Consider the following 11,522-nt stretch of genomic DNA (forward strand, 5'->3'; position numbering starts at 1 on the left):
AAGAAAACAGGTCCTAATCAATTTAGAGCTAAATAATTTAAATTATGCGGGCATAATTAAACCCCAAACCTACTAACTTTTTATGCGAAATATAACTCTATATGGCTTTACTGATCTTTGGTCACGTGTATTTGTTTAGTTCCGTTAGCAGTCTAGCGTTGGAGAACACGTAATGTCCAAACATGTCTAAGAAGGTAAACTTTCCCAATTCTACAGTTTGCACTTTTGACACATTTTTAAAACAATATTATGAACTTTTTCCTTTTAGTTGGCGCATTGTCAAATTCAAGTAACTGTAACTGATGATCTGAGTTGTTTTCTGCTTAAATATAGCATTTCTTCACAAATTTTTCAGTGCTAACATAGTCGCCTACACTTGTGCAGTAAAATGCAAGAAAATGAATCATTATAATGGCCTCATTCTCAGTGCTGAGTATGCTAAATTCATTTTTTTAGTTCATTTTCCCTTACAGCTCACCACTGTTTCCATCTGAGAAAATCACAAACAAATGTTTAAAAAGGTGTTTGAGAATGATTCGTATGCAATAGTTGAAAAATGTCACTGCTTTATGTTGCTGTCTTCAAGAAGAGAACGACTGGATCAAACTGTAGCTAAGGAATGATTTTTCGAATTAAATGTCACTAGATGACTCAAAAAAAGGTGTTGGGCCGGCATACCCTATGCAGCCAACAGCACCGTATGCCGTAATGCAAGGCCCCCAATTACATCCATCGGGAGCGCCACCTACATACAGCATGATGCATCAAACCATGCAACCACCTGGACACTATCAAGAACAACCCATGCAGCCTTATATAACAGGTGATCATTTTTTTCATACTTTAGTTTCGTGTTTGGAGCATAGGGCTGCACTTAATACTTAAAAAATTAAAAAGCTTTGACAAACAATAAAAGCTTTGGTGGGTGGGATTTGCATAAAAAAATTAATTACTTGCAAACTGCAATTATGTTTTAAAATAAATGTACATAGGAGAGTGTCAGAACAAAAGGGGATCTTGTCCTTAAAGATCAACAAGCTAAGATATGATGGGGAAATGTATTTGTATTTTGTTGTAAATCAAAATTAGATCTAATGGAGAGAGAAGTTATAGGATAAATGGTGATCTTAACTTTTTGAAGATACTTCTAATGATACTGAAACATATGCATATCAGCCATGAGTCACAATGAGATACTTGGATCTAGAAAGAGGAGGCATGGACTTAAGGGTGTTTTCTTGCAACAATGAAATTTAACAGATTTATATAGTGTAAGTTTACATAGTGTAAGTGGAGGTGAGGATATGTGACAATGGCAGACTGAGCCTGCATTAACTAAGCGATACACAGGTTATTTTAGCTCAAATTTTAAAGTAGTATTTTGTAACTGAACTTTCAGAGTGTTAGACTAGTAACATCTTTGGAAGTAAGATATTCACTGTTTAGTTTTTTTTTGCATCCTTAGACACTATTGAGCATTTTAACCTGAGCAAATAGCTTATATATCAATGAATTTGCTATCTGATGGATGGCAGTAAAGCCCATAACTCTACCAGTGATGGTTGTTGGCATTGAAAGTATTTGATTCTGAGTAGTAAGAAATATAATGTTTAACTGGTCTTAAATATGATACCCTACACAGTTTTTTTTTACCTTTTCATTTACTTATATCTGAAGGTGGTTCAGTTCCTCAAGCACCACAGGTCTATCCCCAGCAGACACAGCCATATCCTATGCAGAATTATCCATACCCACCTCAGATGCATACCTATGCCTATGGGCCACCCCTTGGAACTGTAAGTTTACTGTCCTTATAAGTTTCGTCCATGTTTCTTTCACTACTTCCATATTTGCTGTAGTTTATTGATAAGCTTTATATGCTTACCTTTGACATGGTGAACCACTTACAAATTCACCACCACCAGGCCTTGGAAGCCATCATCATTGTCAATCGAGACAATTTTAGGCTTGTTGGCAATCATAGGCATAACTGTCTCACTTTTCTGCTTTGGCTTTGTGGATGTTTTTTTTTTAAATGGTCCATAATTCAGGAGATGAATTTGACATTAGTTTTTTTCAAATGGACCTTGAGACTACTGTTAATAAGATATTCATGTATCTGCATTGTCAGAATCATTTTTGTATCAGAATGATTTAGTGATCTGTTAGAATTTCAAATATATTGAAGTTTTATTTTCATTCCATTGGCACTGTTAAAGTTTAAGAATAAGTTAAGATTGATACTTTTGAAATATGTAAATTTGTAAGCTTTGATTAGATAGAATTTTATATCTAATTAATAAGTTATCTAATCTCAATTAACAGTGATAGCTGTGACTGGTCTTTAATAAGGCGTTGCCTAAAAATAAGTCTTGTGGTTTTGTTGATAGAGCTACATGCCTGCCCAGACACAGACAGTGTTTGTTCCAGGCTTGTTTGATGCAGGAGCCAGATTTGATGCTGGTGCATCTCCCTCTATTCCAGTTAGTGTTGACAAATTTTTCTTCTCTCTTTTTTTTTTTTTGTTTGTTTGGGTTTTTTTGGGGGGGTGGGGGTGGGGTTCTTATAGAAGTTAAGTAAACATGCTGGGTACATAGATGGCCAAAGAAATATCAGAATTACATTTTACATTTTTTATAATGCAGGAGATTATGACTGTTGAATCAAACTCATATAAGTGGTTAATAAAAATGGCTAAATGCAATATTCTGCAGCATTCTTCTGTATACAGTAAGTGTGACTGCTTATAATTGTTAATTTTAGGAAATACAATGTTGTTGTTGCTTAAATACTTATCAAAGGAGGAGTAGTAAGATGAGTGGACAGTTATAAATATTTAGGTTTAACTGTTGATGATAAACCTTTGTGGAAAGTTAATGTAGATCAGTGATGCCCAACCTTTTTCCGCACTGGACATGATGTAAAATCTCGTGAGCCAGAACATGGCGGTTTTGCTAGAATCATGACATTAAAAATGAAATTATGCTGTGTCTGCATAAAATGAGTGGACTGCATGAGACACATTTGCAGGCAGATGTGGCCCACAGGCCATAGGTTATGTAGATTACGTTATTAAGAAAGTTCATAGTTGTCTGAACTCTCTGAGAAAATGGAAGTCTTTTAAGGTGTGCTTAGAACTTCAAATATTTTCCACTTGTTATAATGCAGCATCATGAACTTCAAAGTAAGAGAGAAACAAATTGAATAAGAACATTAAAAAAGAAGGAGTGGTAGGGAGAGCACAAACAGTGTAGAGACAATGTATGACAAGCGTCTGATGTTTAAACTGACTGAAGTTTAGCCAACCGTTTGACAGGAATAAACAGAGATGGTAGATGTAGAGTTTCTAGAACTAGAGTCACACATTATTTGCACTCATTTATTCCAGTTACAATCCAAAGATACTATCAGCACATGGATAGAACACACACACACACACACACATATGAACAAAGATGTTCACGCCTGCTAGCTCCCATTCTATTTTGTCTATTTTTTGATTGGTGTTATCTGTTTTCTCAGTTTGAGTGACAATAGAAATTGTACATATTTTAATATTGTGAGAGTAACTTAAATGACTATAAAAGGAGAACTAGAATTGGATGAGACTTTTTATGTTTTTAGCTTGTGTTAAGATTTTTTATATCATATTCTAATGTTACCATTTGCAGACAACAATTTCGTGAAAAGGATATTGTAATCCCGTACCATTTGAGTTTATTGCTGTGAGCAATGTATTAGTAATGATAAAAGAGAAGTGTTTTCTCGAACAGGATTGCAAAGGTTTCATTCTTTTTTCCCCCTTCTCTTTAGCCGCCACCGGCCTGGAGTAGCTCCTAATGCAGCACAGATGGCAGCAATGCAAGGCCAAACTGTATTGGACCCAGCAAAAGAGCAGTTTTTTTAGATGGTTCAGGTGGTAAATCCACTCTGGTAATTCTTGCTTGCCGTGGCTGATAGAGAACTACTGATCAGGATGCAACAAAAAAGGAGCAAGTCTGCATCCCATTGTTAGGTTACAGATCCTGTCATGCAATTCTTTCATGGGCAACAGCTTTGACATTCTTATATGGAATTGGTTTTCTTTGTACCTAGTTATAATTTAAATCCTTAAAATTCTTGTTTGTGTATTATTTTGCTTATGACCTTGTCCTGGTACCAAGACTTAAAAACTGGCATGAAATTTACAACGTCTCATGTTGCCTCGTTTCTTTATCATCATGGAGGTGGACGGTGGGAAGTGGTAAAGTGGATATGACTGGCCAGGAGTGATTTAAAAGTTAAGAGTAAAAGTAATTAGATGTAAGTGAGCTGTTGAACTGTCTTTGAAAAGTTATTAGTTGCTGATTTTTTCCTCGTTGTCTCGTTGTGGTATTCTGTATTGCTAGTCTTCTGTATTCTGCAGACCACCTGATAAAGAGTAATGAATACATAAAAATCATTTTATGTTTCACCTAAAGTTTTTGGAAAAATAATATTGAAGGTGAGCGATTTGCTTGTGTCTTAAGTAAATTTAGAACATCTTCCCCAGTGAGTTTATAATTATCAGATCTGTGAGATAAGCATGTGTGTCCTCGATAAAGCTCTAAAATCATTTTTACAAAATTGTTCAAGGCCGTAAACATATACTCAGGATGTTGTCTATGTGACATGTGATGAGATTACATTAATCAAGCTTTCGGGACATCTGATGTTTCAAGTGGATGTCATGGAAAGCTTTGTGTTGTGGACCCTTTGTCCGTAGGGCCACAGCTTGAGTGGCTTGATTCAAAGGTTGGTGACAATGATAATGAATATTTGTAAACAATTTTTGAATAACTAACCAGGTTATTTGAGATGTTATCAGGTTAGATATTTACGAGAATATGACTGGTTTAGTCTCAGATGGTATAAGTTGTTAGAAATGAAGAGGGATGAAATTAACTAAGAAACAGGTGGGATATTTATTGTTCTCGAGATATTTTTACAATTCTTCATTGATGCATTTTTATCTATGCATGTGTCCATGAATGTATATAAAAACAAATATAGAAACCGCAAAGCCATTGAAGAAACTAGGATAAAGTTAATCTTATTTAACAGAAGTCTTTCACTTTACGGTATCAAACATTATTTACCTTTGTATATCTGATCATTTGTCTTATTTTACTTCTTCCTTTATTTCTTTACAGAACGTTGGTGTTCTATGCCAAATAAATTGGGCATTCGAGTGCCTAATATATTGAGTGGCAGAGCCCTGATATACATATTTGATATTTGAGCATAGCCAGTCATTTTCAAACAAATGGATAACTCAATTGGTTGCATATTGTTCCTAGTCCTAATAAAGCAGCACAGTATGGGATTGGAATAATTTGTGAGAGACTTATTGTTACATAATACAGAAAGCACTTATAATAAAGATTCAGTGTTGTGATTTTATTACAACAGTTGTTGGTCTTATTTTACAGATATGATTCATGATGTTTTACGAACATTGTTAAGCCCCTCAAACAATCATAATTTTTCATAGTTCAGACTGTCTGCTACTATAGAGCTTGTCCTTCATAAGTTTAGCAAGAAAAAAACATTAATCATATAATTCTAATAACCAACAAATCTGGTAAGTTATTATTACATGAAATGGTGTTTGCACTAACTGAAAATGAGTATGCAGGAGTCATAAAGTAGGATCCAGCAAGCCTGTTCTAACTTCTGAATACTAGGCTTGATGGAAAGACTTAGGAGGTACATAGCTCAATATATGAGATGAAATACACTATGCTTAAGGGCCCTTCTTAATGGGGCAAATGTTGCTGGCATTTGACCATTTTTTTGCAAAGTTTGTATGTAAATGGTCATGGGAAACCAAATGATGTTGGGTAAACTCTTACGACATTGGAACTTGGTCGAGATACTAAGCTATCAGAAATTTTTTGTCAATACATTTGCTAATACAAAAGGTCTTGGGTCAATTTGATGCTCGGCTCTTGCCCAGTTAAGAATGGCCATCAGTTCTTAAATAGCTCTGTATATTATGAATAACATATACAAATCTTTTAAATCAGGCAAAATTTAACAAATAAACTACAAATAAATGTCAGAATACATTCCAAACTAGTTAACAGGATTTTTAAGATGTTTCTTGATATTAATTAGCAAATCCAATATTTTATCTTTAGCTAGACCACACCACCAAGATCTATTGGCATAGTTAATTAGTATTAGTCTCATTTGATCAAATGCACCAATCTTTGTATTGAAGCAGATTATTCTACAGAAGATGTCACACATTGCAAGTTCAATGTACAAATTTCAGTTAGGATCTTTGAAACTTACAATTTCAGATTGATGTAGATGTAAGAAACCATCGTAAACAAGTTTCAGTCTCTTTTCAGGAATACAATGTATAGTGTCTGTATGCACCTTTGAACAGCTGGCAAGAATTAATAATGAATTTTTCAATGAATTTATAAAGAACATAAGATACATGGTCAATAAAAAAAAATGAAACACAAGTTGTTTGTCAAGCGTTGCTGTAACAACCATGATTAGTACACAATGCATTAGCCCTTGACTGGGCATCTTAAAGGTGGAAGTTCTTAGGACTGTAGGAAGAGAATTGTTTTGCCCATGCGACGGTAAGGTAAGTACATGTGCTGGGACAACAAGCAGTCATCTCCATTAACTACTCCAAGGGTACTCCTACCTTCCCTCACCCAGGCGAACCATTTTTTTTTTTTTTTAAAAAAAGGCCCACTAGAGTTCCGCCCTTAAAGACGTGTGCACTGAACTCTTCTCCTGCGTCTGCTGAGATAATGTCATCAAATCGTTTACACACAACTGTAAGCTGTTGTTTTCTGCTTCCCTTGACTCCCAGATCTTACTGTAATACTTTTGATGCCTTGTTGTTGTGTACATGATTTTCTTCATATTTCTGGCTGTGGATGTGTGTGTGATAATATATATAATGTGTAATGTATTTTGCTGATAATTTTGTTCTGTCTGAATGTGCTCTTGTGTGTTACTGTTGGTATATATGCATATATTTTTGTTTGTGTAAAGCATATTGAGCGTACTATACAGGGATTGAAAAGGCTACAATGATATCAGCAAGCCAATTCAGGCATAATAAAGTCACACTGTACAATAAATAATACTAAATGAGAGATTCTTTTAAAAGTGCATCCAAATAAAAAATAAAAACCCACAAGATCTTTCTCATAAAAATTTAGTCTTCTTGTTACTTTTCCCAGTTATCTAAAACTTCATTTAAACTTATAGAAGGTGCCCAGACTGAACACTCATTATGAGCAATCAATTTGTGGAAGAAAGTGATAAAATTCACATTATTTCAGATCGAAACATTTATATTGCACACCATTGATTAGGAATAATTTGGCTGAAACCTTTTTCCCAAGCAGCATTAGCTCACATTCATTAATGTTCATATTAAAATATATTTTTTCACATTGACTCTGGTTTTGCACTGCACATTTTATATTAAAATCCATGGAGTCTGCTTATGTACAGGAGAAGCCAGATAAAAAGAAAAGATGAGGGTTTCCATTGATAACAATGTATAATGTTCTTTCCCCATCAAAGACAACAATGTAATGATCATTTTTAGATGGCTGGGATTGTGCATCTCCTAAATCTATGATTACTCGGTTCTCATTGTCGTTGTTCTAGAACTTTCTAAGCTCATAGGGCTAGATCTGCCCCTGCAAAGTGTCCTTTGCTGCCTTGAACAGTAGCGGCTCTTAATTTCAGATATTTTGTTCAAATAGTAGCTTGTCATCCATCCTACAAACATTCACAGAAACCCAAAGAGGGTCCTTTCTGGATCTGCATATTTACCTCAAATATTTCTGTAGGGAGTTTTCTGTAGGGAAATGGGGGATGGGGAAACAAAATGGTGGTTGCAGCAACCACTTCATTTACATTTAATCTGCTCTTGAGGGTGTTCTGCATGATCCAGTGGGTTGACCATCTGTTCACTATGAAAACTGAATCCAGCCTTTCAGAGTTTTCGAGTTTTGATTATTACTCTGAGGGCTATAGTTTTACATGATGCACAATATTTTAAACGTGAAAAATATTAGTACAAACTAGCAGATTTTCTGTACTTCTAACAGTCCAATGGCATTACATTGTTTGCAGACAATTTAAAAAATTTGCAAAAGATGTCAATCTGTCTTTCCTTGTACTTCAGTTAAAGTGAATTTCTGCCAGTATAGCGTCTCCACTGGATTATAAGTAAGATAGATTTTAATAAAAAATAATATATGATTCATTGAAAGTCATTTCTAGACAAAAAATAGAAAAGTATTATTGTAAGGTATGATGTAGAACATTTGTGAGTTGGTAATATCTGAATGAACATTAAATGGTTCACAAGAAGTCACCAAGTAGGCTGAATTTTAAGCTTGAGCAACCTTATAACCTAACTCTGATGAATATTTCATGCTTCGTCAGTGATGGGTTTTGTATTGATATCTGAAAATGAAGCAACTGAATATTATTTTAAGAAGAGAAGATTACCTTTTGTCTTTAAATATCAATCTAAATTGAAGAAGATTACAGATAAACCTGAAATCTATTCTGTTTAAGCTCCATTATTCTTACATATGTAACATTATTTTAAGCAATATTTATGGGACTAAAAAAATTATCAGCAGAGAATTTAGGTATGTAAATATATTTGTAGTATAACTTAATCATCCAAATATATTGCTTAAAATATAATGGTATCAGTACTTGTAACATAACAGCTCTAGTTTATCACAATTATAAGATTTAAACTGTTACAACGGCTCTAGCATTCCTGGCCATTTGAGGAGATGAAAGTGAACTCAACACGTTTTCCACATAACACATTTTCTTACTGATATTATAGAATTATGCAAAGTATGCTGTGCTGATAATATTTACCTGGTAGGTAGGATTTGGTGAAACAGATATCTGTGGTCGTTTGATATGGAACTGAAACAATCGAATGTTGCAATATTTCAGAGTTTATTTAGACATAATGTAAACAACTTTTGAAACCCGGAGAGAACAACAACCATCTTTTTCAAAAATGAACATTTTATTCTGTTTGCAACTTGTGCAGCTCTTATCTCATATTTGTAATATTTCTGTTGATTTTATTCTTGGTTGTACATCAGTACAAGTGTATAATAATAATACATGAAGCTTTGTACTTGTGACAAGAATAATGAAGGATGGCAGCAAAATAATTATTGCAATAACTTCCTCTCTGCACCGCAGTTTGGTAGAAATGGTCCATGAAAAACTGCAGGTTTCAGTGTCTGAGAACATAACATGCTTTATGTATACAGTACATGTCAGTACTTTTAACGTGGAATGGAAGATATTATGCACTTAAACAGTCTGATTCAGGCATAATGTTCTAACAAATGAAGAAATTAGTGCGCAGGAATTACTCTTTTCTTAAACGAATGTATTCCAGTTGAACAAGCTAATGATGATGCGTGCATTTATCACTGCTCTTCAGAAATTAAAACTGAAGTCATTGTCAAGCTGAAGACTGAACAGAGGTTTATAAAAACAGATGTCATTTATGTAAGGTATTTCCATCTAAACAGATATTTTTGAGACTATTGTACTGTGTAGTACAACAGGTATGACATGACATCTATAAAGGACTATAGGAGGGAGGAGGTTAAGATTTTTCCCCCCAAGGATTCAGGGTAAAGTTCAGTGCAGAAAACTGTTTCTGTTCATCTGGGTAAATGTTCTTTCTTCCATTCTCGAGATACACTCCTAGAAATGTAACTGGATAACCTGCCACATGCACTTCTACCTCTGGAAGGGTTAATGTGTCGTGGGTGCATGACTGTATTGGAAAATGGCACTGATTGTATGCTGGGGTCCATCTAGAGCAGGAGTGGGGAATGTCTGGCCATTGATCCAGCCCGCCAAGGCAGTCACAGATTTCAGTAAATCTATACAAAGTTTTCATAGCAACACACACATATATATATAAAGGAGCGAATGGTAATTGTCATGAACCAGCCTGGGCTAAGGGCCAAGTTAATGGCCAAGGCCGGGTAGACGGACAGTAAAGGAAAGCCTTTCTGTCCGTTTTTACAACTTGACAGGTCTCCTTGCTTGTTGAAGGCTATCGAGGCCAAGGGGTTGGGGGGATAGGACATAGGGGTATAGCGCGGTAGGCAGTAATTTCTTTAGTCATAGATCGACAGCGCTTCAGGGCAAGGTAGATTTGGTTCAGCGGGGTCAGGTGTTCTAGTAGTATACAGTTTAGGTAGATGTTTAGTCGGGGGACCATCTTCCCGGTACACTAGCGGAGACTACCGTCTCAGAGCGCCCTACCAGCAAGTCTGTGAGGGAGGCCCGTGACTTAATTGCAGTCTGGGACCTTGAGTGAGGAAGGCCGGCGTCTCGATCATCCTCGCAGACGACAAGAACCGGCAATAGCAACGATACATGCCACATGTTGTCTGGGGCAACTGTGCGCGACCAGAAGATCTCCGCCAGTATATAGTGGCAGTAGTGTGTCGATGCAATATTGTGACTGTCCACTACTGCAGTTGTCGAGGGGCAGCCAGTCGCGAGGACACTGCGCCGTACTCCCAGCTGTGTGCGAGACTGGGGAGATGTACACGTCCGGGTGACGTGAGGTGAAATGTTCATCTGACACGGCCGGATTCACAGCCACGAAGTGTACCGGGTTGTGAGGGAAGTGTTTTCTTGCTATATTCAAATTTCACTGACCTGATGGCAGGTCATTTTATTAGTATAATTATGTGTATTGTGTTTTTATATTATTCAACCTAATTTTTCCCTTTATTATTATAATAATTTGTTCGTTGGACAACTTATATTTTACAGACTCCAATCAGTTGTTTCATAGAGGAAGAGCAAAGTTTTCGCACTCTTAATTATGAAAAGGAGGGTTATGGTGACTCCTACAGACAGCAGTGCCAGGCAGGCTGGGGTTTTACACTTGCAAAAATGTTAACATATTATGCAAAACTACACAAAGAGCAGGTTAATTTTAAAGTAAATTTTAGTATGGCCCATGAATAATATTACAAGCATCTAAATGGCCCTTGGAGGTAGAGGGTTCCTCACTACTGAGCTAAGGGAGTTTGGGTCTTGGGTGTAGTCCCTCCTTCCCTGCCCCCCTCTGGACAAAACATATACATGCCAATCAGTGCTGCCAATCGATCTTCAGCTGGCATTTAAACCAGCTTTTATCACACAAACATATATGACCACACATAAAAGGTCAAAATCATTTCTACACTGGAATACTTGATTAACATATGATCCAAGCTCTCTCACTGAGGTCTTTACAATATACCCATGTACAACCTTGTGTTGTTCACTCTTCATCTGCATGATTTGTAGAAGTGTACATCAAAAATGGAAGCTTAGTACTCTCTCAAATTTGGGGAAAAAAGTATCTTTCACTAAGCTTTACCCAATCATTTGAAAAATGTTTGTACTACAGTAGTCTTTTAATGCTACCCAATAAGTGTAACAAAAAGGCA

At 35.9% G+C, this 11,522-nt stretch overlaps 1 protein-coding gene across 1 annotated transcript; it reads left to right on the forward strand.

The window, feature by feature from the left end:
* Positions 1-83: 83 nt before the first annotated feature.
* Positions 84-3,953, forward strand: LOC112557073 (DAZ-associated protein 2-like). The gene is made up of 5 exons (XM_025226702.1): positions 84-193; positions 645-823; positions 1,678-1,796; positions 2,391-2,483; positions 3,814-3,953. Exons 1-5 carry the CDS (start codon positions 183-185, stop codon positions 3,838-3,840), a joined length of 429 nt encoding a protein of 142 aa, XP_025082487.1. The 5' UTR covers positions 84-182; the 3' UTR covers positions 3,841-3,953.
* Positions 3,954-11,522: the final 7,569 nt, after the last annotated feature.

The sequence above is a fragment of the Pomacea canaliculata genome, linkage group LG2 (genome assembly GCF_003073045.1).
Source record: "Pomacea canaliculata isolate SZHN2017 linkage group LG2, ASM307304v1, whole genome shotgun sequence".
NCBI classification, from domain to species: Eukaryota; Metazoa; Mollusca; class Gastropoda; order Architaenioglossa; family Ampullariidae; genus Pomacea; species Pomacea canaliculata.

Coding starts and splice junctions, on each gene's coding strand:
- LOC112557073 (XM_025226702.1), top strand. Junction 824..1,677: donor CATGCAGCCTTATATAACAG/GTGATCATTTTT, acceptor TTATATCTGAAG/GTGGTTCAGTTCCTCAAGCA. Junction 1,797..2,390: donor ATGGGCCACCCCTTGGAACT/GTAAGTTTACTG, acceptor TTTTGTTGATAG/AGCTACATGCCTGCCCAGAC.